At 50.0% G+C, this 25,100-nt stretch overlaps 2 protein-coding genes across 4 annotated transcripts in view; both read left to right on the top strand.

Moving 5' to 3' along the window:
- The window catches only part of LOC124469940 (collagen alpha-1(XVIII) chain-like), a 33,705-nt gene extending 16,048 nt beyond the window's left edge, over positions 1 to 17,657 (top strand). Inside the window, exons 3-41 of one of the 3 annotated variants that reach the window (XM_047023511.1) lie at positions 243 to 790; positions 2,582 to 2,656; positions 3,305 to 3,397; positions 3,526 to 3,643; positions 3,799 to 3,839; positions 3,984 to 4,163; positions 4,289 to 4,351; positions 4,477 to 4,548; positions 4,641 to 4,697; positions 4,977 to 5,090; positions 6,556 to 6,609; positions 6,716 to 6,751; positions 7,035 to 7,160; positions 7,646 to 7,699; positions 7,808 to 7,843; positions 7,932 to 7,973; positions 8,292 to 8,354; positions 8,465 to 8,500; positions 8,615 to 8,698; positions 8,887 to 8,952; positions 9,443 to 9,508; positions 9,776 to 9,865; positions 9,955 to 9,990; positions 10,275 to 10,328; positions 10,416 to 10,472; positions 11,274 to 11,333; positions 11,675 to 11,716; positions 12,247 to 12,274; positions 12,377 to 12,451; positions 12,565 to 12,590; positions 12,731 to 12,820; positions 12,975 to 13,098; positions 13,453 to 13,562; positions 13,697 to 13,828; positions 14,321 to 14,368; positions 14,544 to 14,597; positions 14,871 to 15,065; positions 15,432 to 15,544; positions 16,506 to 17,657. In XM_047023511.1, coding sequence (XP_046879467.1) covers positions 243 to 790; positions 2,582 to 2,656; positions 3,305 to 3,397; positions 3,526 to 3,643; positions 3,799 to 3,839; positions 3,984 to 4,163; positions 4,289 to 4,351; positions 4,477 to 4,548; positions 4,641 to 4,697; positions 4,977 to 5,090; positions 6,556 to 6,609; positions 6,716 to 6,751; positions 7,035 to 7,160; positions 7,646 to 7,699; positions 7,808 to 7,843; positions 7,932 to 7,973; positions 8,292 to 8,354; positions 8,465 to 8,500; positions 8,615 to 8,698; positions 8,887 to 8,952; positions 9,443 to 9,508; positions 9,776 to 9,865; positions 9,955 to 9,990; positions 10,275 to 10,328; positions 10,416 to 10,472; positions 11,274 to 11,333; positions 11,675 to 11,716; positions 12,247 to 12,274; positions 12,377 to 12,451; positions 12,565 to 12,590; positions 12,731 to 12,820; positions 12,975 to 13,098; positions 13,453 to 13,562; positions 13,697 to 13,828; positions 14,321 to 14,368; positions 14,544 to 14,597; positions 14,871 to 15,065; positions 15,432 to 15,544; positions 16,506 to 16,704 — 3,557 coding nt within the window. In that variant the 3' untranslated portion in view covers positions 16,705 to 17,657. Of the gene's footprint in view, positions 1 to 242; positions 791 to 2,581; positions 2,657 to 3,304; positions 3,398 to 3,525; positions 3,644 to 3,798; positions 3,840 to 3,980; positions 4,164 to 4,288; positions 4,352 to 4,476; positions 4,549 to 4,640; positions 4,698 to 4,976; positions 5,091 to 6,555; positions 6,610 to 6,715; positions 6,752 to 7,034; positions 7,161 to 7,645; positions 7,700 to 7,807; positions 7,844 to 7,931; positions 7,974 to 8,291; positions 8,355 to 8,464; positions 8,501 to 8,614; positions 8,699 to 8,886; positions 8,953 to 9,442; positions 9,509 to 9,775; positions 9,866 to 9,954; positions 9,991 to 10,274; positions 10,329 to 10,415; positions 10,473 to 11,273; positions 11,334 to 11,674; positions 11,717 to 12,246; positions 12,275 to 12,376; positions 12,452 to 12,564; positions 12,591 to 12,730; positions 12,821 to 12,974; positions 13,099 to 13,452; positions 13,563 to 13,696; positions 13,829 to 14,320; positions 14,369 to 14,543; positions 14,598 to 14,870; positions 15,066 to 15,431; positions 15,545 to 16,505 lie in introns of all 3 variants that reach the window. The other 2 variants (XM_047023510.1, XM_047023509.1) reach the window with 2 other exon arrangements.
- A 283-nt stretch (positions 17,658 to 17,940) lies between these two features.
- Positions 17,941 to 25,100, top strand: part of cul1b (cullin 1b) — a 17,618-nt gene continuing 10,458 nt past the window's right edge. Inside the window, exons 1-7 of the mRNA XM_047023530.1 lie at positions 17,941 to 18,103; positions 21,803 to 22,165; positions 22,436 to 22,604; positions 22,996 to 23,163; positions 23,238 to 23,288; positions 24,572 to 24,662; positions 24,785 to 24,948. Of these exons, the coding sequence (XP_046879486.1) occupies positions 21,936 to 22,165; positions 22,436 to 22,604; positions 22,996 to 23,163; positions 23,238 to 23,288; positions 24,572 to 24,662; positions 24,785 to 24,948 (873 nt within the window). The 5' untranslated portion in view covers positions 17,941 to 18,103; positions 21,803 to 21,935. The remainder of the gene's footprint in view (positions 18,104 to 21,802; positions 22,166 to 22,435; positions 22,605 to 22,995; positions 23,164 to 23,237; positions 23,289 to 24,571; positions 24,663 to 24,784; positions 24,949 to 25,100) is intronic.

Here is a 25,100-nt window from a genome sequence, read left to right as displayed (position 1 = left end):
GGAAACTGTGTGTTATTATTATATAAAGTATTCATGTCATCTCATCTAATGTTGCCAGATCTTTAGAATTTTGCAGATTGTGTATCTCAAAAAAGTCTCTCTCTCTCCCCTCTCTCCCCTTTCTATCGCTCTCTCGCTTCTCTCTCTGTTCCCCCTCTCTTCTCTCTTCTTGCCCCCTCCCTCACTCCCTCACTGCCTCACTTCCTCACTCCCTCACTCCCTCACTCCCCCCCCCCCACCAGAACGTGGTTCCCAGGTACAGCTGGACCTGACAGAGCTGATTGGCGTCCCCCTCCCCCCCTCCGTCTCCTTCATCACCGGGTACGAGGGTTACCCCGCCTACAGCTTCGGCCCGGACGCCAACGTGGGCCGGCTGGCCCGCTCCTTCCTCCCCGACCCCTTCTACCGCGACTTTGCTGTCACGGTGACGGCCAAGCCCACCACGCAGCGCGGCGGCGTCCTCTTCGCCATCACCGACGCCCTCCAGCGTCTGGTGCACCTGGGCGTGGCGCTGTCAGCGGTGGAGGACGGAGCCCAGAGGGTGCTGCTGTACTACAGCGACCCGGGCAAGGAGAGCACCCGCGAGGCCGCTTCCTTCAAGCTGGGGGAGCTAACGGGCAGATGGGCTCGCTTCACGGTGACGGTGCAGGGCTCCGAGGTGCGGCTCTACATGGACTGTGAGGAGTATCACCGCGTGGCGTTCCGGAGGAGCGCGGCTCCGCTGAGCTTTGAGCCCAGCTCGGGGATCTTTGTGGGGAACGCCGGAGGCACCGGGCTGGACAGGTTTGTGGTGAGTCTGGAACGACCGTCTAAACACTCCAGCCGATCCTGCACACACACACTACCCAGCGATGGAGTAGCTACAATGTTTGTAACATTAGATTTTGTATTTATTTAGCTATAAATATTTGTTTCTTTTCACAAACGTTGCATGTAGGAAGTACAGCAGTAGATCAAGGATCAGAAGTGCGTAGTTCTGATAGTCAAGGAACGGTCTTCTTTACATGAGACATCTCAGCTCCCAGGCACGATGCAACAACATTAATATCGTATAGATGGATTAATTACAACATTGTTGGCTCCTTCAGTTTCAGATACTCCAGAAAGCCAAGCTGCTATTTTCCTCTTGTTAAAGTTTTATTGGACCAATCAAAGAGGTTACGAAGCAATACTCAGAGGGGGTAGGAAGGAGTGCAGAAAAATATCTGTTTCCTTTGGTTTTGCAAACGTCATCCCTCTCTCACACAATCCTTTCAGCCTTCTCTCCTCTGCTCTTTCTCTCTCTCTCTCTCTCTCTCTCTCTCTCTCTCTCTCTCTCTCTCTCTCTCTCTCTCTCTCTCTCTCTCTCTCTCTCTCTCTCCCTCACTCTCTCCCCCTCCCTCCATCTCTCCCTCTCTCCACATCTCTCCCTCTCTCTCCCTCTCTCCCTGTCTCTCTACCCCCCCCCTCCCTGTCAGAGGGCCAGGGCCAGCAGTGACCCTCCCAGCTGTTAGAGTGTTGCTGTTGGACCGTGTTCCTAAGATCTCCTGTCTTCACCTGTGAGACACAAATACTCTGTCCCAGCAGCAGTAGCTCCTGAACATTCTTCTTGGTTTACAACGCAAGTTTGAAGTCGCTTGTTACTAAGAAGAATTTGTTAATACCTAAGCTTGAAATTGGTTTCTTATTTTCTGTGTAATCGCAGCGTGTGTTACCCTAGAATATGGGCTAGCTGGCAGAATGTGGTTTGAATTCGCAGGTCAGACAGCCGCTGTGGTAATGTAACTTACAAAAGTCTGGGGGACACACACAGACCAACATCCACACACACACACACACAATAGCCAGCTCTTGTACCAGGGCCAGAGAGACAATCGAGCCCAGCTGAGACATGGCTTTCTGTGGCTTTGGCCAGATCCCCGTTCTCATAAATCCAAACACACAACACTCCCCAACAGCCCTGCATTCCACAAACTCTATCCCTCCCTCCTTCCCTCTCCTTCTCTCTCCTCACCCTTCCTTATTCCTTCCCTCCTTCTCTCTCTCACTCCCTGTCCCCCTTCCTCCCCCCTCCCTCCCCAACTCCGTGTGTGTGTGTGCTTACAGACATGAATTATTTGACCATTACTGTCATCATAGTCATTTTTTCAATGTCAGATAGTTAGATGATAAAGGTGCAGAGACAGAGAGAGAGAGAGAGAACATTTAATAAAGATAAAGATAAAAGAGAGAGACAGTTAAAGAAAGATGAAGAGGGAGAGAGAGAGAGCTAGCAAGCAGTCTGCGTGGCACTTGTTTGTTCCAGGCCTCTGCTAGCTTGTCGTCCATGTGAACTTCATTAGTGCTGCGCTCCACACTGCCTCAGCAGCTCCAGAGGGCCTGGATCCAAACAGGGGATTCTCCTCTGGTCAATACTCTGTCATTTACAAGACCAAGCCGGTTTGGGTAGACTGGTATAGAGAGACCCTCCTGATTACTCCTGACGACCGTCAGGGTTGGTTAGATGACACCAGCTGAAGACACCTGCTCAACACGTTGACATCTTGAGCAGACTAACTCATGTGTGTCTGTTATTCACCTGTGTGTCTGTGTGTGTCTCCAGGGTTCCATCCAGCAGCTGGTGTTAAAGTCTGACCCTACAGCCCCTGAGGACCAGTGTGAGGAGGACGACCCCTACGTAAGCACAAACAAACACACTCTCACACTCACACACAAACACACACACACAAACACACTCTCACACTCACACACACACACACAAACACACACACACACACTCAAACACACTCTCACACTCACACACAAACATACACACACAAACACACACACACACACAAACACACTCTCACACTCACGCACACACACACACAAACACACACACACACACATACAAGCAACATATCATCTAAGGCTGAACACCTGTGGAATCCTCTGGAAAAGTGCAGCTGCTGCTCCCTCTAGTGGCTGAAGGTGGAAGTGCCTCAAGGCCTGGTTGAGTTATAGTGAGCCACAACACTGAGAAATTCATTAGCGTGTGGTGAGACACACTTATCTTTCCTTTTTTTGCTTAACGTCTTTCTTTGAGCACAGCCAGATGTGTGAGAGGTTTTAGCTTCTTGGAAAAGCACGAGACGTACTCACTTTGTGAAACATTTAGTTTCTTTACTGAAAGCAATAAATCTGTTCTATATTTTAAATTACCTTTGAAATGTTGGAAGAAAGTTGCTCTTTCGGATGTGGCCCAGTAATAGTAAAATGAGTGTGTGTATGCCTGTGTGTGCATGTGTGTGCATGTGTGTACATGTGTGTGTGTGTGTGTGTGTAGGCATCAGGGTATGGGAGTGGAGACGATTCTTATGATGACATGGAGGGGATGGACGAAGTGAAGAAGCTGGTGGAGGAGAGAGAGTACACCATGGTGAGTGGACACACACCCACACACACACACACACCCACACACACAGACACACACACACACACACTAACTGGTGGTTTCGATCCCAGGCAGTTTTGAGTTTGACCTTTGACCTTTCCTCTCGCTCACAGCCTGACGACCCTCAGAGCAGCCCAGTACAAGCTCCTCCCACGGAGCCGTCGCCTAGCAACGATGATGAGGATGTGGGGGAGACTTCTGGTCAGGGCGTTGCCATGACAGATGACAGAGGTCAGCAACACATACACTTACACTCAAACACACACGTACATTCATACACACCGAATCATGCACACACTCACCTTCATTCATATGCACACACACAGTCATACAACACACACTTATAACACACACACACACTTAACTCTTGGTGTGTTTACCCTCAGGACCTAGTCACACAGCCAATGCCGCCTACAGACCCCCCCTGGTGAGGCCACACCTCCCACTACCATCATCACTGTCCTAGCGTGAGCTTTAGAGTCAGTATGATATAGACTCACAGACTCATAGTCGCTCTGTTTTCTCTCCCATCGTGTCCATCTGTGTTTCTCCCACCCCTGACCCCCAGCAGGTAACCCCTGGGCAGAAGGGAGAACGTGGTGAACCAGGACCTGCAGGGCCCCCTGGCCTCCCAGGCCCCCCCCAGGGTGCCCCAGGCAAGGGGGCCGAAGGGGCCCCTGGCCCCCGGGGCCCCTCAGGACCAGCTGGACCAGCAGGGCAGCCTGGGACGTCAGGCAGAGATGGGCAGCCTGTACGTACATGAGCTGCTGTGAAACCAGTAGGCTGTGTGTATACACTCAGAGTAGTGCACTGTTATCAACAGTACTCTGTCTCTCAACTTTCTCCTCACGTGTTCTCTGTGGCTCGTCCCGACAGGGTCATCCCGGTGTCCAGGGATTCCCAGGTCTTCCAGGAGATCCCGGGCTCAAAGGAGACAAGGTACTAATCCACAACCTCCAGATCTGCAGTCAAATGCTCGAACCACTGAGCTTCACCCATCCCCGTAGACTGTGTGGTTCTTGTGACCTAGTGAGTGTGGTCTGAGTGTGTCTCCTTGTTGCTAGGGCGACCCTGGCGTGGGGCTCCCCGGACCTCCCGGACCTCCAGGACCTTCTGGACGGAAGTCCCGCCTCCCGGTACGTTCGGGTAATTGATTAATTGATCAATTTGGTTAATTGGGTACATTGTTCATTGTCTTTGTCTGTATGTCATGTGTCGTGGTTTTAAGGATGGGGTTGATGGCTCGGGGTACGATGACTTTGACAGCGACATGGAGACGATCTCAGTAAGTGATCCAGCAGCATGCCATCCCAGTAACTAACAAATGCAGGGCTCAGTGTGTTGGTATGCTAACGTGAGCATTAGCATTTGTTAGTTTTCAGGCATCACAGCACCTAAGTAGCATTTTCATGCTAACCATTAGCGTTCTGACACTTTATTGTAATAAGGGGGAGGTTTTTGAGTTTTGGGGGGATTTAAACCTGCAACTTCTTGTGCTGCTGTCAAATGCTCTAACCACTGGGCTAGACCCATACCCTGTTAACAATGTGATGTGTTGCTCCAGGGTCCTCCTGGCCCCCCAGGCCCCCCAGGCCCCCCGGGCCCCCTTCTGCCCGCCCTGCCTGGACCCCCAGGGACCCCTGGAAAAGATGGGGGGGTTGGTAAACCTGGTCTCCCTGTAAGTAAAACTACAGCTTCACCTTAATCCCAACCTAATCAGTAAAATACCTTTCTTGCTAAAACCAGATACTGTTTTGTTGTGATATGATAATGTGAGACAACGGTTTGTGGTTTATATATTCAGATATTTAGTGTTGGGTCTTGTTCCTTTGTTTAATGGCTGACCTGGTATGTGTGTTCCAGGGGACTGAGTGGTTTAGTTGGTCTGGGTCTGGGACTGGGTCCGGTTCTGGGTCCGGGTTTGGTTCTGAGTCTGGTTCTGAGGCTGGCTCTGAGTCTGGTTCTGGGTCCGGTTCTGGCTCCGGGTCCAGTTTCAGGTCTGGACCTTGGCCCGGGTCAGGGTCTGGGCCTGGCTTTGGTTCTGGACAGGTATTATAATCTGATTCCATTTGTTAGCTGAACAAATGGGCTCAATAAGGCAGCATTTTCCCCCAACTAATCTGAACGCAAATATCTAAGCCACAAGTCATCTGCGCTTCAACTCTGTTTGTTTATGACTTTAAGCAAACAGGTACGTGTGTTTGGGTGTGTGTCAGAAGGTGGTGTTAATGCAGTTCTCTGACTGTACCAAGTCCAGCTGTCTGTGTGGTCTGGCTGTTGGCCACTCCACGCTGCCCTCCCTCCTCTCCCACGGAAACAGCTGGGCCAGACAAGGTCTGCTCTCTGTACCCTGGTCCAGTCCCAGCAGCTATAGCTACAGTTACCTTAGTAACTAGATGATGTCACAACATCAGCATCAGCATAACCCAGCAGATGCCCTTGCTCTTGGCCCTGCTACCTCACGATGAAACGCTTCTTACGGAACATGGTTCCTCCTGGCTGCAATGTTGGGGAAAATCTGCCTTTTTAACGAGAGAATGACGAGGGCTTCTACTAACTGTATGAGTTCTGTTTTGAACTTCTACTGAGGGAAAGTATTTTGTGTGAGTAAGGCACTGAATACGGTGACTGTAAACCAACTGGATTGTGTTTGCTTACAGCCTCATTCATTTCAATCAAACACATCAACGTGTGATGTATTGAAGATTCCCATTCTAAGTTTTCAGGTGTTATAGTACAGGTGTTATAGTACAGGTGTTATAGTACAGGTGTTCTAGTGCAGGTGTTCTAGTCCAGGTGTTCTAGTTCAGGTGTTCTAGTACAGGTGTTATATAATGCAGATAGTGCAAGTGTTATATAGTACAGGTGTTATATGGTACATTTCTTCTAGTACAGGTGTTACAGTTCAGGTGTTACAGTACAGGTGTTACAGTACAGGTGTTATAGTACAGGTGTTATAGTACATGTGTTATAGTACAGGTGTTATAGTACAGGTGTTCTAGTGCAGGTGTTATAGTACATGTGTTACAGTACAGGTGTTATAGTACAGGTGTTATAGTACAGGTGTTCTAGTGCAGGTGTTCTAGTGCAGGTGTTCTAGTGCAGGTGTTGTTGAACAGGTGTGACTCCGGCTGTGGTTGCAGGGGGTGGATGGCAGAGATGGAGATCCTGGCGCTGACGGGGTGAAAGGAGACAAGGTAGAGATCCCTTCAGCCTGCTGCCACAGGGACACAGCTACACCAGTATCTGTATACTCACCCGGTATACATGGTATGTTTATATGGCTGTGTTTGTGTTTGACAGGGTGAACCGGGAGTGATGGGGTCACAGGGACAGAAGGTGAGCACTTTCTACCAGGATTGACTTACACCAGAGAGACATTTATGATTTCATGTGCATAGAATTTTGCAGATCATGTACATTAGGAAGAGTCACCTCTCCCTCTCCCTCTCCCTCTCCCTCTCCCTCTCCCTCTCCCTCTCCCTCTCCCTCTCCCTCTCCCTCTCCCTCTCCCTCTCCCTCTCCCCCTCCCCCTCCCCCTCCCCCTCTCCCTCTCCCTCTCCCTCTCCCTCTCCCTCTCCCTCTCCCTCTCCCTCTCCCTCTCCCTCTCCCTCTCCCTCAGGGTGACCAAGGCCAAGCAGGGTTCCCAGGTGTTCCAGGCTCAGAAGGCCCAGAAGGGAGGCCTGGCCTCCCTGGCCCCCCCGGTCCCCCGGGCCCCCCTGGACGGGGGTCCAGCCTGGATCTGGAGGTAGGCACCAGGCACAGTGTAAAGTAACCACATCTCAGCTACCAGACACAGTGTAAAGTAACCACATCTCAGCTACCAGACACAGTGTAAAGTAACCACATCTCAGCTACCAGACACAGTGTAAAGTAACCACATCTCAGCTACCAGACACAGTGTAAAGTAACCACATCTCAGCTACCAGACACAGTATAAAGTAACCACATCTCAGCTACCAGACACAGTGTAAAGTAACCACATCTCAGCTACCAGACACAGTGTAAAGTAACCACATCTCAGCTACCAGACACAGTGTAAAGCAACCACATCTCAGCTACCAGACACAGTGTAAAGTAACCACATCTCAGCTACCAGACACAGTGTAAAGTAACCACATCTCAGCTACCAGACACAGTGTAAAGTAACCACATCTCAGCTATCAGATCATTGTCCAGAGTTGATATCCCCCCCCTCTGTGTTGTCCCAGTGTTGATGTTGTGTTGTTCTAGGACCTGGAGGGCTCTGGCACTGACTGGTCGGGCTTGTCTCCCAGACTAATAACGGTAAAACACACTTCACAACGACGATGATGATCTGTCAGAGAGAGAAGCGTTAAGCGACCTGTTGGAACCCGGTCGATGCTAACTGTTCTGATCTCTCATTCTCCTCAGGGGTCCCGGGGAACACCTGGACTTCCTGGACCGAAGGTGAGTCCAGTCCGGTGATGGGTTTCAGTGTAAAACCAGTGTGTTTGTGAGTGTTTCTAAGAGGCCTGTTCTCCTTCTTTCCTCCCAGGGAAAAGACGGTCTGGATGGAAAACCAGGTGCATCTGTCAAGGTTGGTCCCCATTCACCCTCTAAAAGGAAGGAACAGGAAGTGGTCCCATCACTCTGCCTCCCATTGGCCCTCCAACAGGAAGGAACAAGAAGTGAATCTTGCCTCCCTGACCTTGTACTCTCCTAACCCCTTCTAAATGACCCCTCATATTATCTGTGAATAGTTAGGGTCACAAAGTCAGAGGTCAAAATCATTCTGACCCCTCAGCCTGGAACAGACTTGTCCGCTCGGTAACGACATGCACCGTCATCAAGGATGAGGAATAGCACAGGGCTGTCGTGTTGTGGAGGTGATCAGGTTGTGTCCTCTGTCCTCCAGGGGGATCCAGGAGCACCAGGGCCTCCCGGTTTCCCAGGGCTGGATGGACTGCCTGGGACATTGGTTAGTAGAACCCCCTGGTCCTGGTACCAAAGACATGGGTTAACTGTTCTGTTAGTCAGGTTGTGTCTGAGGAGTGCTGAGGTGTTTGTTATTGTCCTTCCTTTCCTCAGGGATTGAAAGGAGACAAGGGTGCTGCAGGATCACAGGTCGGTAGATTCTCCTCCGGGCCCAGGATCGGGGGGTGGTGGGGGCGGAGGGGGTGGTTCTGGTGTGTTGGTCTTGGATGGAGGGGGGTTAACTGTGTTCCTTTTGTGTCCCAGGGAGAGAGAGGCCGGGACGGGCTGAGTTTCCCTGGACCCCCCGGGCCCCCTGGCCCCCCGGGACCTGTCATCAACCTGCAGGAGGTGAGGCTGCTGTTCAACCATCTCTCATTCTCTCACCTCACCTCCCACCTTCGCTCTTATTACATGTATCATATGTAGCCTACCAGGATTTCCTTCCCTGATCCTCCCCTCTTCTTCAAACGATCTGCTTGACAAACAATGTCACTTCCTATGTGTGTGATGATGTCACTTCCTGTTTCCCCCACCAGCTCCTGCTCAACAACACGGACGGTGTGTTTAACATCTCAGGACTCTTGGAGGCTCAAGGGCCCCTGGTGAGTACATCCAGACCCCATCTCAGACTCCCTGGGCTGGCGGGGCTGGATGTAGACCTCTGTCCCATGGTTAAACACCATATGGGACCAATTACAATGTCATATTTAATTGTTTGAGCATTTAGACTCTTTTATCCAAAGCGACATACAGTACAAGTGGTGCATGTAGAGAGTAGTGCAGGAGATCAAGGATCAGAAGGGCATGTTTCTGACAGTGGGTCTTATGACAGACTGTCAGAGGAAGGGAACAATCTGTATTTAAGGCACATCGCCAAGTAACTCCATCTTAGCTATGAATGTGAAACCATTTGGATGTAATTTAAAGTAATTCCACCGTCATCGTACTCTTGCTGCTCAGACGACCTGCGGGTATGTTCCTGCTCTGCTACATGACCTCAGCACTCTGCAGGGTAGAACTGGATGGTGTAGACAGACATCCGCGGGGTTATGGAATATGTGTTTACCTGTGTTCTGCATACCTCTGTTCTAGCAGGGGTCACGGGGTCAGAAGGGAGATATTGGAATTCCTGGGCCTCAAGGACCTCCGGGATTAAAGGTGAACGTGTGTGTGTGTCTGCTCTGCTTTAATCTGCTTGGTTTTAGGCTTCTCTGTTCTCCTCTCCCCTTTACTCCTCTCCCCTCTCCTCAACTCTCATCGCCTTTCCTTTCACTGTGTTTGAAATAATGTTTTGAAAAGTTGAAAAAATATTTTCTAAAAAGTATTTCTTAAAGGTTTTGAAAGGTTGAAAGGTTGAAAAAATATATTTTTAAATGTTTTGAAAGGTTGAACACATTTTTTAAGTAACGTGTTTTGTGTTCGCAGGGTGAGAGGGGCGAGCCAGGGGTTGTCATGGTAGCAGATGGATCATCCATGTCAGGACTCAGAGGGCCAGAAGGCGCCAAAGGAAACAAGGTCACTTCCTCCCTCACACAAACCACTTCCTGGGTCAGAGTTCAGATGGAGGGATTCTGTACTGACAGTGTGTTGTGGATGTATTGCAGGGAGACGGTGGTGTTGCTGGGCCAATGGGGGCAAAGGTGAGCGATGGGATGTTCTTTCTCCTTCTCTTCCCTGTCTTCAGAGGTCAGAGGTCATGATCGTGGGAGTACGTCGGAAAAATCAAGGATCAGAAGCGCTTAGGTGTAAAAACATGGTGTAAAGTAAACACATCTCAGCTATCAGATAGCTCTAAGCGTAGGCAACGACCCTACTACGATATGCAACAACAGTATTTCAACCTGAAAAATGACACAGTAGAGTGCAACAACAGCAGTGTTGTTTCTGGAGTGCATCTCTGACTGTCAGGGTTGACCCTCTGCAGGGCTACACTGGGCCAGCTGGACCCAAGGGAGAGTTTGGTTTCCCTGGGCGACCGGTGAGCAATACTTTGTGTATTAAATACTAAAAACGACATACTGTGTACTGCGTACTTGATGTGTAATGATGTCTGTTCTTGCTCCAGGGCCGTGTTGGTGTCACTGGGCCAAAAGGAGAGAAGGGAGACATCGGGGGTCTACAGGTGGGTCCTCACCCCTTAACCCTCTACCTTCACCCTCTACCTTCACTTACAGATCACCTTCCTGGGACATGAGATTTAACCTCTCTTTATCCCTTCCTCTCTCCCTATATATCTTTCCTTTGGTCTATATCTATCTGTATTTCTATGTATATCTCAATGTATATCTCTATGTATATCACTATTTATATCTCTACCTCTATCTATCTCTCTATATGTATTTCTATCTATCTCTACTTGTATCAATTTTATCAACATTTTTATCTCTATTTTTTACCTCTATTTTATCTCTATTTATTTACATTTACATTTATGCATTTACCAGAAGCTTTTATCCAAAGCGACTTCCAAGAGAGAGCTTTAAAAAGAGCATAGGTCACTGATCATAACAACAAGGTAGTCCCAAACATTGCAAGCAGCCAAAACATGAAGCATACATTGTGAAAAACTAAACAAGTGCCAAAGGGAAGACCCATAAGGGCATGCAGTTATACAAGTTACAAATTTAAAAAACTTGATCCTCAAAAAGTGCAAGACTGTACCTGTAGAATAACAATCAACAGTAAAATATTTCACAGCGAGTACAAGAGTTCAAGAGTTAACTTTGTTATAACTAACCTACAAGAGTAACAAGTCTCTCAATAAGTGCGTCTTGAGCCTTTTTTTGAAGGTGGGGAGACAGTCACTGTCTATCTCTATTTATATCTATCTATCTCTCTCACTCTCTATCTCTCTCTCTCCATGTGTCATTTTCCCTCCCTCTTATTCTCCCTCCCCTCCCCCTCTATCTCTCTCTGTTTTCAGGGCCCCCCTGGCCTCCCCGGCCCCCCAGGTCGCCCAGGAATGTTCAACTGCCCCAAAGGAGTAAGTTACCCCTCCCCCCTCCTCCTCTAACCCGTATCACAGCATCAGCCTCTTCTCCATCTCTCACTGTGTCAGATACGGTATCTGTACAGCTGCGTATGCTCATCCTCCCCCTCCCTCCTTCTCTCCCTCCCCCTCTCCCCCTCTCCCCCTCTCCCGCTCTCCCCCTCTCCCCCTCTCCCCCTCTCCCCCTCTCCCCCTCTCCCGCTCTCTCCCCCTCTCCCCCTCTCCCCCGCTCTCCCCCTCTCCCCCTCTCCCCCTCTCCCCCTCTCCCGCTCTCCCCCTCTCCCCCTCTCCCCCTCTCCCTCCCTCCCTCCATCCCCCCTCCTCCCCCTATGAAGACTGTGTTCCCCATCCCTCCCAGACCTCACTGCAAGAAGGGCGTAAGTGATGCACACTGGTGGATGGCTCAGTGGTGCCAGTCTGCTCGTCCTCCCTCTCTCAGTGGCTCTTCTTCTCTCACTTCGTTCACTCACTCGTTCATTCATTCACTCACTCGTTCATTCATTCACTCACTCGTTCTTTCACTCACTCACTCACAAGTTGACTCACTCACACTCACTCACTTGTTCACTCACTCACTCGTTCACTTCCTCTCTCATACTCAGCCTCTGGGCCAGTAATCACATTTCTCACTTCCTCCTCTCTCCTTCACCACAACCAGGAAGTTGTGCATGTGGTACATTCTTGTCCCCAGACCACTGCTATCCCAGCATGCAGTGTGTCCCTGTGGGGACACATGTGGAGTCTAACCATGAACACTAACGCTCCGGCTTCCTGTTGTAGTGGTGGGCATGCTCTCTGGACTCAACTCAGGAACACCATCTCTCCTCGTGAACTGCATCCGTAAATAACTTGATGTATTTGAGATAATATTGGAACGTTTACTAAAATATATTCTACCCCTGCGCAGATTAACCGTGATGGAAACGTCACAAATGGTGAGTGCGTGTGAAGTGCACTGCAGCATGAAAACAATGATTTTATTAGCATTGTTAAATGCAGGGTGACTCATGTGCTGCCTTTCCATGCCTGTCCACTAGGGGGCAGGGACTGTCTGACAGGCAGTAAAGGAGAAAAGGGAGAGAGAGGCCTGCCAGGACTTCCTGCCTCAACCAGTATGTCAACACACCATGACCCTGACATGGGGGCACTTATCTGATCGTTCAGTTCATGTTTGGATGATTTTAAAATACTGCCGATTGTTCTTAATCCTTCAATATCCCCACAGTTAAATATCTACCTGACGGATCTGTGGTGAGTTTCTGTGAATCACCGAACACTGTCATTAGATCAATATCAAACTCTAGAGCTATTAATTGTGTGTATGTGTTTGTGTGTGTGCGTCCTCCCGTGTGTGTCTACGTGCGTGTGTTTGTGTGTTTGTGTGTTGACAGGTGAGCAGAGGTGAGCCAGGTATGAAGGGCGAGAAGGGGGAGGCAGGGTCCATGGGCCTGCCTGGTGCCCCTGGTCACTCAGGCCTGATGGTGAGTCTCCCTGGACACCACCATTACCTGAATCAAACTTTCCTGTACTTGACTGAATTGAACCGAAATGTATGGGGTATTAGGTATTGGGTATTGGGTTAAATTAATCTGACTTGAATGTGGATGTGTTCTGAAAGTGCTGTCCTACTTCCAGGGTCCCAAAGGAGACTCTGTGATGGGCCCCCCTGGCATCCCGGGGGCCCCTGGTCTTCCTGGGTACGGCAGACCTGGGTTCCGGGGGCCCCCTGGCCCCCCCGGCCCCCCTGGACGCTCATCAGGTACCCTGAACTACAGCCTGTCTGTCTGACACGCCTCAGCCTGTCTGTCTGACACGCCTCAGCCTGTCTGACACCCCTCAGCCTGTCTGTCTGTCTGACACGCCTCAGCCTGTCTTTCTGACACGCCTCAGTCTGTCTGTCTATCTGACACCCCTCAGCCTGTCTGTCTGACACTCCTCAGCCTGTCTGTCTGACACCCCTCAGCCTGTCTGTCTGACACGTCTCAGCCTGTCTTTCTGACACGTCTCAGCCCGTCTGTCTGACACGCCTCAGTGACCACCAACAGTTGTACTGTGAATGATATGAACACAAAGTGAATTCTCCATCTGAGACATGGTTGTTTGGTGGTTTCAGTCGCTGGGCTTCCTGGTCCGCCTGGCCCAACTGGACAGCCTGGGCTTCCTGGTCCGCCTGGCCCAACTGGACAGCCTGGGCTTCCTGGCTCCTCTGACGGCTCTAGTCCTGTGAGTTTCTGAAGCTATTTCTTGTGTGTGTGTGTAGTCCATTCCTGCTCCCCCTTTTACACGATGTGAGGTGTTGTGACATGTTGTGATGTGTGGTGACCAGGGATCTGAGAGTGTCTGTGTTTCTCCTGCAGGTGAGGACATTCCCCTCCAGGGAGGCGATGATGGTGCAGACGGGGCAGGACAGGCCCGGGGTGCTGAGCCTGGTGGAGGGAAGCTCCATCAAGCTGTACATCAAGGTTCCCAGGGGCTGGAAGGAGGTCCAGGTACATCATATTCAGCATCAGCACATGCTCCACATCCACACACACAGACCCTGCGGCAGATCATCCAGGTTCAGAGTTACATTTACATTTAGTCATTTAGCAGACGCTTTTATCCAGAGCGACTTACAGTAAGTACAGGGACATTCCCCCGAGGCAAGTAGGGAAAAGGAAAAAATTCCCATGCCCAAGGACACAAGGTCATTTTGGCACGGCGGGGAATTGATCTGGCGACCTTCTGATTACTAGCCCAACTCCCTCACCGCTCAGCCATCTGACTCCCCTCATAAGAGTTCTCTTATATACAGACTTCTGCTTTCATTGGATAGACAGTGAAGACGGACAGGACATGCAGGGAGAGAGAAAAAGGGAAGGACATGCAGGAAATGGCCTGAGAAGGACTTTGAGAGAGAGGGGGAGAGGGAGAGAGACACTGACAAGTGACGTGAAGAACACCTTCTTACTCTCTGAAACAACATCTCTTTCTCTCCACAGCTTGGGAACCTGATCCTTCCCTTCACCAACCAGATCCAGCAAGATCAGGTGACAACAGCTGGGTTCATGATCAGGATGTGTTTAATTAGCAGACACTTTGATCCACAGTCCCGTGCCGGGGCTCCTCTGGGTTTAGAACAAGGCAGTGCTGTGTGTTTGTGTGTGTGTGTGTGTGTGTGTGTGTGTGTGTGTACGCTGACATGTCTGTTTCTCTCCCTGTCAGACCCGACCACTGCCCAGCCAACTCACCCGGAGGATCACTGACCCGCAGCAAAGGGTGAGAGTGTGTGAGAGTGAGAGTGTGTGTGTGAGAGTGTGTGTGTGTGTGTGAGAGTATGTGTGTGTGGTGTGTGAGAGTGAGAGTGTGTGTGTGAGAGTGTGTGTGTGAGAGTGTGTGTGTGTGTGTGTGTGAGAGTGTGTGTGTGTGGTGTGTGCATGTGAGAGCGTGTACCCACACGTACTTTCAGCCCCTACATTCACATGTTCCTGATCCTCTTGTGCTAACTGACCCACCGTGCACCCTGACCTCTGACCTCTGTGTGCCCTCCAGCTGCTGCTGGTGGCCCTCAACCAGCCCCACACCGGGAACATGGGCGGAGCCTACCAGACTGACGGCAGGTGCCAGGAGCAGGGCGGAGCCATGGGCCTGACACAGCACTTCTACAGCTTCCTGTCCACCGGGGCTCAAGATCTAGCCCACCGCATCCTCCCTCTCTACAGCCACCTGCCCATCACCAACCTCAGGGTGAGAATCCCACCAGCTGTGGGGCGGTTACTGCATTTTAACCTCCTGAGAAGGAGGAATCACAATTGCAACAAAATATTCAATTAACATAAATGTTTGGGTAAAAAATACTTATTTTAAGAAAAACAAATGTTGATGTATTTTTCTTATTTGTTAGTGCTCTATGCATCTATAACGTATTTAACTTGATTTACATGGCTACTTGTGACGTTGTTTATACAGTTGTAAATTAATTTCTGTTTTCAGGAGAAAGATATTGTGTGGTCAATATGTTCAACTTAGACAATATATATATTAATAATTGACTAGACCCAAAACGTAAATGATTCCCTAAGTTACAGGATGATGTGTTGTGTGTCTTTATAGGGGGATGTTCTGTTCAGCAATGGGAAACAGTTGTTTAACGGTGATGGAGGGATTTTACCCAGAGTACCTATTTACTCTTTCGATGGGAGGGATGTTCTGACTGACCCTTTCTGGTGAGTGTGGATTCTCCATCTTCACCTGCACCTGAACAAACAGTCTTTAACACCACAGACATGAGGCTCCTGCTGAAGTCTCTGGTATGAAAACAATAGTAGAGTAATAGTTCATGCAAATGTGTCTCTGAGAAAGCTCATGAAACGATAGTCTGCCCATGAGCCAGGGAGCAAGTGTGTGCATGTGTTTATGAGCGTGTGTGTGTTTGTTACACGAGGCCCCTAAACAGAGTGTGTCCATGCAGGCCCAGTAAAAGGGTGTGTGTGTGTTCCTGCAGGCCCAGTAAGAGGGTGTGTGTGTGTGTGTTCCTGCAGGCCCAGTAAGAGGGTGTGTGTGTGTGTGTTCCTGCAGGCCCAGTAAGAGGGTGTGTGTGTGTGTGTTCCTGCAGGCCCAGTAAGAGGGTGTGTGTGTGTGTGTTCCTGCAGGGCCAGTAAAAGGGTGTGTGTGTGTGTGTCCCTGCAGGCCCAGTAAGACGGTGTGTGTGTGTGTGTTCCTGCAGGCCCAGTAAAAGGGTGTGTGTGTGTGTGTCCCTGCAGGCTCAGTAAGACGGTGTGTGTGTGTGTGTGTCTGCAGGCCCAGTAAGAGCGTGTGTGTGTGTGTGTCTGCAGGCCCAGTAAGAGCGTGTGTGTGTGTGTGTCTGCAGGCCCAGTAAGAGCGTGTGTGTGTGTGTGTGTCTGCAGGCCCAGTAAGAGCGTGTGTGTGTGTGTGTGTGTCTGCAGGCACAGTAAGAGCGTGTGTGTGTGTGTGTGTCTGCAGGCCCAGTAAGAGCGTGTGTGTGTGTGTCTGCAGGCCCAGTAAGAGCGTGTGTGTGTGTGTCTGCAGGCCCAGTAAGAGCGTGTGTGTGTGTGTGTCTGCAGGCCCAGTAAGAGCGTGTGTGTGTGTGTCTGCAGGCCCAGTAAGAGCGTGTGTGTGTGTGTGTCTGCAGGCCCAGTAAGAGCGTGTGTGTGTGTGTGTCTGCAGGCCCAGTAAGAGCGTGTGGCACGGCTCCACGAGGGCGGGGCAGCACGTTCAGGACCGGAGCTGTGAGGCGTGGCGTGCGGACGACATGTCCGTCGCTGGGCTGTCATCTGACCTCCTCAGCGAGCGCCTACTGGGTCAGGAGACACGCAGCTGTTCCAACTCCTTCATCGTCCTCTGTCTCGAGGTGTACAAGATGTGACCGCTGACGACCGCCAAAGATCGCTGAAGACCGGCAAAGACCGCTGAAGACCGCCAAAGACCGCTGAAGACCGCCAAAGACCGCTGAAAACCGCCAAAGACCGCTGAAAACCGTGAAAGACCGTTCCAGATTGATCCGGATCTATCCTTTCATCCTCTTCTCACCTTCAGCACTCGGCAAAAGGTGTCTATATGTACATTACCTGGAGATAATGTTACAAACTACATCTTGTAATTGATTGGACTGAGAAGGTGCTGAGTGGGGGATATCTGGGCAGCCCACAGCCTGTTCCGTAGCAATGTCAGACATGACATGTTGTCGCCCCGTAGTTAACAGGTGTACTTTTGCCTTTGGTTTTGTTTACAATTTGACCAATTTTGTTCATCCAAATCCAAACATACGTTTACTCAGTTAACTGAGGTCCAGCACCACACCTCAACATCTCGTTCTCAGTTACAACTATGGAAACTAGTATTGCCACCAGAATAATTTTTTATGCACTGTATTTACATTTTGATATTTACATTTCACATCTTTTCTGTTAGCTTTTTGTACATCGATATCTTTTTTGTTTAGTAAGTTTCTTTCAATAGCTATTTAATTTAAGTTCAATGTTTTATTTATACCGTGACCGCACATAAAGTGATGAATCAAATGATTAAAAGTTAAAGTATGTAATTTATAGTTGTTTGTCATGTGACTGTTTCACTCTCCTGAGTCTTCTCATTGTCTGTACAGCAATCTTTTTTAATGCTTTTTATTGATGTTGAAAAGTTACAGAACGGAAAAAATGACTGCATAAAAAATCACCATTAACAGATTTTAAATAAACATAGGCAATGAATCTAAACAAAAATTCACAGCCCTGCCGTGATACAACAGAATTTCTGAAAACGTGTGTTTATGCGTTATAAAATATGATTGACTGAATAAATAAAATGTTACCTTTTTCATAATGTGTCCGTTTCTTTAAATTAAGACATTAAATACATTTGGGCAAAACAATTATTGGTTTGTAATGTTTTTGTCATTTAGGCAACTTAAAAAAAAAAATGTATTGCATAAAGGCAGAAATACAATCAATTACAGAGTATGCAAACACATACAAGAATGCAAGGGGGTGTCATTTAGGGTACTTATTACGTATATTTTGTAGTCGCCCTACAGTACAGCCATATTTGTAGTCACAGCTTATTTTTCATTTTTTTTCACAGACTAGCCAGCTAGCTAGCCGGATCTTGGAAAAACGGAACAGTAGGATTGACGACGCAGTTCAGCTAGCAGCTACAATCCAATCCGTCAAGAAACGAAAGCAAGCCAATCAGCCACGTATCCACTATTTGGTAGCTGTGAGCCTCCTTCGATATTTGGAATACAAGGAAATTGTTGCCATGAACTGGTAAGAATCAATCTTCTGGTGCGTTAATATTAGATCAAGGCGGCAAATATTATGTGTAGCATGATATGTTACGCTCTTCACGCCGACCTCGCAGTCTCCCATTGCTTGGCTTGTTAGCCAGGTAGCTAAGTAGCTGGCTAACACGCTAGCTGGGCTAGCTGGATGTTTTCCTGACTCATTGGGTGAGCTGCCATTTTACACCCACAACTGAGCGCTACGCTACTAGGTTAGGTAGCTAGCTATCGTCATAGTAGCTATGGTTTAGCTAACATCTTCGGGTACGTAGGTTAGGTGTCGGATTTGGTGGAGATCGTTATTACCTAGATACGATGCTTATCTTGTCCAGCTATGTTAGCTAACTAGCTAGCTAATTAACTAGAAACCGTAACCCTGTGCTTTTTCGTAGTTTCTGCTTGGCAAGGCTCTTTGCCAGAAATGAGTAGTTTGTTTTAACACAACTTCATAGACAGTTTTAATTTGGTATTCGTTATAGTACAGCCAACGTTAAAATCAACTATCTGGTCTAAAGTCGTAGTCTTCTAATGTCGTAGGTGCGCCAGCTTCTAGCTAGCGACAGACAGCCAGCTAGCTAACTTAGCTCGCTGACTTAAAAACAATATAGAGCTAGTTGTAGTTAACTGTATTGTGTGTGTGTGTGTGTCCCATTTTGTAAATAAACAACTCGGTTACAAAGGTTGCGATCATACCAGATCATGTCTCAGTTAGCTAGCTAACTGTAGCTACAAAAGAGTTAGCCAGCGAGGGATATTCTTCTTGTCATAAACATCTTGCTAGTTACCATTACTCTTAGCTACCGGCTGGTTAACCATTCCTCAATGTTGTGAAATGAAAATAAAGGTAAAAACCAACTGCCTAATGGCTGAAATCAAATGATCTGGCATAGAGAGAACCCAAAAACTAGCATACATTACGGGAATGCATACACATGACTAGGAGGCTACATATAATGCAGAGATACTTCAGAAAATGTGGTGATATTTAGATATCGTTATAATCGCATATAATGTCATTTCACCACTATCTGCGGGTCTGCATTGGCACTGAGATCCACTCAACACTTAAAAAGTGTTTATTTAACAGACGGTTTCATCCAAAGCGACGTAAAGTACAGGATGATATGAAACTGCGTCCTCCTGCAGTCCAGGACACATGCTTCAACACTAACTTCCTGCGAGGACTTCGCCTCGGTTACAGCGGTAGTCTATCTGCGTCAGTGATGAGTTAAATTCAGCCTGTGGAGATCATCTTGTCCACACGTTAGATGTGAAGTGTTTGTTAAAAGACCTTCCTGTCGCCTGAGTTTACCAGGACTAGCTAGGCCTGTTCTATGTGACAGGCAGACATGCTGAATGAAGCTGAAGGCTGTGACGATCTTTCGCGAGGTGATGCGTGTGCGAGCATCGCTGAGAGAGCGGAATCTGAAGCTGCTTACGCTAATAAAATGTCCTTCTGCAATGCTTTCTACACAACCGGAGGTACACACTCGCTTAAAAAATTATCAGGGCGTTTTTCCTCACACGCAACATACCCGAAGCCAAGAGAATTATTCAGAAAATAAGTTTGAGAAACAGTTTGGTGGTTTCAGAATCAGAAACCGCTGGGTCTAGAAAATAGGTTGTGATCACTTCCTAAAGGATTTACTGTTTTGGTGTTACATATTACTGATCAAAGTAAGTAGGCTAATCCATGGTAATCAAGAATGATTGGTGAGGTGAAGGCCACTGTGTGTGTGTGTGTGTGTTTACGTGTGTGTGAGAAATGTAGGGTATGAGGTCGTACAGTCTCGCCAGGAAACAGGTTGACCAGGGTAATCAGATTTAACAAGCTGAGTTTCGCCCCCCCCACCCCCCCACAAGCATTGTTTTGCTTTCTCTCTGACCACTCACTGCATGCACACACGCACGCTAAAGAGAGCCTCAGACTGTGGAGCTAAGCAACAGATATGTCCAGATGAGATGAGAAGCACTGTGCCAGTGTGTGTTGTTGCTTACATCCTGTTCTTTCTGGGTGTTTGCAGACATTATGTGCCCAGATGTTCTTGGGTGAACTGACCCAGGCTTCCTCCTAGAAGGAGGAACAGGTTGTGGACTTGGCCACAAGCCGACCCAGTGGCTATGTGACACTTGTTGTCGTTCACAGCGTCCTATTTCACAACAAACTGTTTGGAAATCAGCCATTCCCTTCCATCACCAGGACAGCAGGTACATCTCATCTCAGCATTCAGCCACACCTCTAAAGGCCAGTAACCTGAGTGATCTGAACCCAGGTCTGTTCTGAAAGTCGGCTCATGTAATCGGGACTCTGACTAGGAAGAAGGTTGTTCTTCCTGTGTTGATTTCCGGGGGGGGGGGGGGGGGGGGGGGCGAATGACCGTCTTTCTGCTCTCCTCTGTCTCTCTCTCTCTCTGGTCTGCCAATGGCACAGAGGTGTTGTCTGCTTGTGGTTGCCATGGAAACCGGGAGTGAGCTCACAGGCGGCGTGCCATTGGTCCCTGCTGGGGAGGGGGAGGGGCTTATCAGGTTCTGTTGTGGAAGGGGGAAGTGTGGTTGTCTGGTTGTGTTGGGGAGGGTTCTCTGGTTGTGTTGGGGAGGGTTCTCTGGTTGTGCTGGGGAGGGTTCTCTGGTTGTGCTGGGGAGGGTTCTCTGGTTGTGTTGGGGAGGGTTCTCTGGTTGTGTTGGGGAGGGTTCTCTGGTTGTGTTGGGGAGGGTTCTCTGGTTGTGTTGGGGAGGGTTCTCTGGTTGTGTTGGGGAGGGTTCTCTGGTTGTGTTGGGGAGGGTTCTCTGGTTGTGCTGGGGAGGGTTCTCTGGTTGTGAGGTGATCCCAAACCCCTGGCCAGCTCTAGAACAGCTCCACAGCCTGGGCTTGATCAGCAGTCTGTCTGGTCCTCTCTCAGGGCGCTCTGTTCACCTTCCTGCTGACGGCTGCTGCTGTTTAGATGTGCTTGTCAACAGTGGCAGGAAGTGAACAGCACAGATCAAATCCTGCACACACACACACACAGCCCTCAGCCTCTAGTCCTAATGACAGGCTCGGCTCTCCCTGCTAAATATAGGCATCAGCCCGCCAGCAGAGTGAGGATGCTGTTGACTGTGTGTTGGTTTGGATGAAATTACATCTGAAGGGATGTTTCACTGAACACAACATGATGGTTGTCGCTACCAACTGATGCTCAGACTGGTGTGTCCTCATATGGGTGTGTCCTCTTACAGGTGTTTGTGTGTCTCATTCTGAGAGTGTCATCCCCTAACAGACCAGTGCGTCCAGTAAAGTGGACTAATCTCTCATTAGCACAGTGACATCAGGCTCCGAAGCGATGGGAGATGCTGGCAAGACCAGTCTAAACCCTGGATCCTGGTTATAACCTCATACAGGCAGGGCCAGTCTAAACCCTGGATCCTGGTTATAACCTCATACAGGCAGGACCAGTCTAAACCCTGGAGCCTGGTTATAACCTCATACAGGCAGGACCAGTCTAAACCCTGGATCCTGGTTATAACCTCATACAGGCAGGACCAGTCTAAACCCTGGAGCCTGGTTATAACCTCATACAGGCAGGACCAGTCTAAACCCTGGAGCCTGGTTATAACCTCATACAGGCAGGACCAGTCTAAATCCTGGAGCCTGGTTATAACCTCATACAGGTGGATCAGACACTTTAATTTCCATATCTGTCTCCAGGTGTGCCGGGCAGGTGTAGCTGCGTGGCTGAGAGGAGGAGGATCTCCAGACAGCGCCCCCAGACCTGCGGAGGAGAACTGCAGTCTGTTTTAACCCCCCTCCAGACTCCCATCTTTCTGCCCCCCACCCATGGATGAGAGGGAGTGAGGCTGGTCGGACACAGGAGAGCGCGCCAGGGCAGGCCAGGAGGGCAGCAGCCGAGGAGAGGAGGAGCCAGGACAGGATGTCGTCCAACAGGAGTCAGAGCTCTCACGGGCTGCGGCAGATTGGGCTGGACCAGATCTGGGACGACCTGCGAGCAGGGATCCAGCAGGTGTACACGCGCCAGAGCATGGCCAAGTCACGCTACATGGAGCTCTACACGTATCCCACACGCTAGCTCGCACACGCGCGAGGAAGGTGTTCACACGCGTGGCAGTGATGTCTGTTTGTGTCATTTCAGTGTGTAAATAGGTGTAGATGTACATTGGTGTGCGTGCGTGTTGTCTGGCTGTATTGTGTTGTGAAAGTCACCTGACTTTGTTCCTAGCATACCTGTACAAATCCTTTTACTGTGATCAGAGTTCTTACCTGTGTGTGTGTGTTACAGCCCCCTCCTCTCCTGCTTGTGCTCCTTGACCCCCCCCTCCCCAGACATGTGTATAACTACTGCACCAGCGTGCACCAGGCCAGCCGGGGGCCCACGGCCCCCCCCAAGCCCTCCAAGAAGAGCACCACCCCGGGGGGGGCCCAGTTTGTGGGTCTGGAGCTCTACAAGAGGCTCAAGGACTTCCTGAAGAACTACCTGACCAGCCTGCTCAAGGTGAGGCTGCCAGGAGGCATGGAACCCTGGGCTTAGAACCCTGGCCTTAGAACCCTGGCCTTAGAACCCTGGCCTTAGAACCCTGGCCTTAGAACCCTGGGCTTAGAACCCTGGCCTTAGAACCCTGGGCTTAGAACCCTGGGCTTAGAACCCTGGGCTTAGAACCCTGGCCTTAGAACCCTGGGCTTAAAACCCTGGGCTTAGAACCCTGGGCTTAGAACCCTGGCCTTAGAACCCTGGGCTTAGAACTCAAAATGCAGAATCCTGAACCCAGCCCAGGCAGAGATAGAGAAATGCAGAACATCTCTTCTCTTTCATGTCAGCATTAATGTTCCCTTCGCCCTCATCTCTCCCCCTCATCTCTTCCCCTCACCCTCCCTATCTCCCCCAGGAGGGAGAGGACCTGATGGATGAAGGTGTTCTGAAGTTCTACACCCAGCAGTGGGAGGATTACCGCTTCTCCAGCAAGGTGCTGAACGGCATCTGTGCCTACCTAAACCGTCACTGGGTCCGCCGCGAATGTGACGAGGGCCGCAAGGGCATCTACGAGATCTACTCGGTGAGGGGGGGGGGGTGAGAACGTACTGTAGGTGTGTGTGGACGTGCCATAACCCTTCTCTCTTTCTCTCCTAGCTGGCTCTGGTGACCTGGAGGGAGAGTTTATTCAGACCTCTCAACAAACAGGTGAGACTTCCCCTCTCTCCTGTCTTTCTGCTTTCTCCTCTGTCTTTCTGCTCTCTCTCCTCTCTTTCTGCTGTCCTCTGTCTCTCTCCCCCTCTCTCTTTCTGCTCTCCTCTGTCTCTCTCCCCCCTCTCTCTTTCTGCTCTCCTCTGTCTCTCTCCCCCCTCTCTCTTCCTGCTCTCTCCTCTCTTTCTGCTCTCCTCTGTCATTCTCCCCTCTCTCTCTTTTTCTGCTCTCCTCTGTCTCTCTCCCCTCTCTCTCTTCCTGCTCTCTCCTCTGTCTCTCTCCCCCCTCTCTCTTCCTGCTCTCTCCTCTCTTCCTGCTCTCCTCTGTCTCTCTCCCCTCTCTCTCTTCCTGCTCTCTCCTCTCTTCCTGCTCTCTCCTCTGTCTCTCTCCCCTCTCTCTCCTCTCTTCCTGCTCTCTCCTATGTCTCTCTCCCCCCTCTCTCTTCCTGCTCTCTCCTCTCTTTCTGCTCTCCTCTGTCTCTCTCCCCCCTCTCTCTTCCTGCTCTCTCCTCTCTTTCTGCTCTCCTCTGTGTCTCTCCCCCCTCTCTCTCTTTTTCTGCTCTCCTCTGTCTCTCTCCCCTCTCTCTCTTCCTGCTCCATCCTTTCTTCCTGCTCTCCTCTGTCTCTCTCCCCTCTCTCTCTTCCTGCTCTCTCCTCTCTTCCTGCTCTCTCCTCTGTCTCTCTCCCCTCTCTCTCTTCCTGCTCTCTCCTCTCTTCCTGCTCTCTCCTCTGTCTCTCTCCCCTCTCTCTCTTCCTGCTCTCTCCTCTCTTTCTGCTCTCCTCTGTCTCTCTCCCCCCTCTATCTTCCTGCTCTCTCCTCTCTTTCTGCTCTCCTCTGTGTCTCTCCCCCCTCTCTCTTTCTGCTCTCCTCTGTCTCTCTCCCCTCTCTCTCTTCCTGCTCTCTCCTCTCTTCCTGCTTTCTCCTCTGTCTCTCTCCCCTCTCTCTCTTCCTGCTCTCTCCTCTGTCTCTCTCCCCCCTCTCTCTTCCTGCTCTCTCCTCTCTTCCTGCTCTTTCCTCTGTCTCTCTCCCCCCTCTCTCTTCCTGCTCTCTCCTCTCTTCCTGCTCTCTCCTCTGTCTCTCTCTCCCCTCTCTCTTCCTGCTCTCTCCTCTCTTCCTGCTCTCTCCTCTGTCTCTCTCCCCCCTCTCTCTTCCTGCTCTCTCCTCTCTTCCTGCTCTCTCCTCTGTCTCTCTCCCCCCTCTCTCTCTCTGCCTTCATGAAGCAGCTTCAGCCCAGTGTCTGATCCTCTCCCCCCTCCCCCCCTCCCCTCTCCGTCTCCCAGGTAACGAATGCGGTGCTTAAGCTGATAGAGAAGGAGAGGAATGGAGAGACGATCAACACCAGACTGATTAGTGGAGTGGTGCAGTCCTACGGTACACAGAGAGTCTGACTGTGTGACTGACTGTGTGTGGGAGAGCCTGACTGCCCGTGTGTGTGTGTGTGTGTCTGACTGTGTGACTGACCGTGTGTGTCTGACTGTGTCCTCTCTCTCCAGTGGAGCTGGGACTGAATGAGGAGGACTCGTTTGCGCGCGGCCCCACCCTGTCTGTGTATAAGGAGTACTTTGAGTGCCAGTTCCTCACAGACACGGAGCGCTTCTACACCAGAGAGAGCACCGAGTTCCTGCAGCAGAACCCTGTCACCGAGTACATGAAGAAGGTGGGGAGGGGGGAGGGGTAGAATGTATTCAAACTAACAAGTTGTGCAGGGTGCTTTCAGAGTTATTGTGTTGACAGGGTGTGTGTGTGATACTGACTGTGTGTGTGTGTGATACTGACTGTGTGTGTGTGTGTGATACTGACTGTGTGTGT

This window comes from Hypomesus transpacificus, chromosome 8 (assembly GCF_021917145.1).
Source record: "Hypomesus transpacificus isolate Combined female chromosome 8, fHypTra1, whole genome shotgun sequence".
Taxonomy (NCBI): domain Eukaryota; kingdom Metazoa; phylum Chordata; class Actinopteri; order Osmeriformes; family Osmeridae; genus Hypomesus; species Hypomesus transpacificus.
The sequence above is the reverse complement of the archived record's forward strand: the minus strand, read 5'-3'. Positions and strand labels throughout refer to the sequence as shown.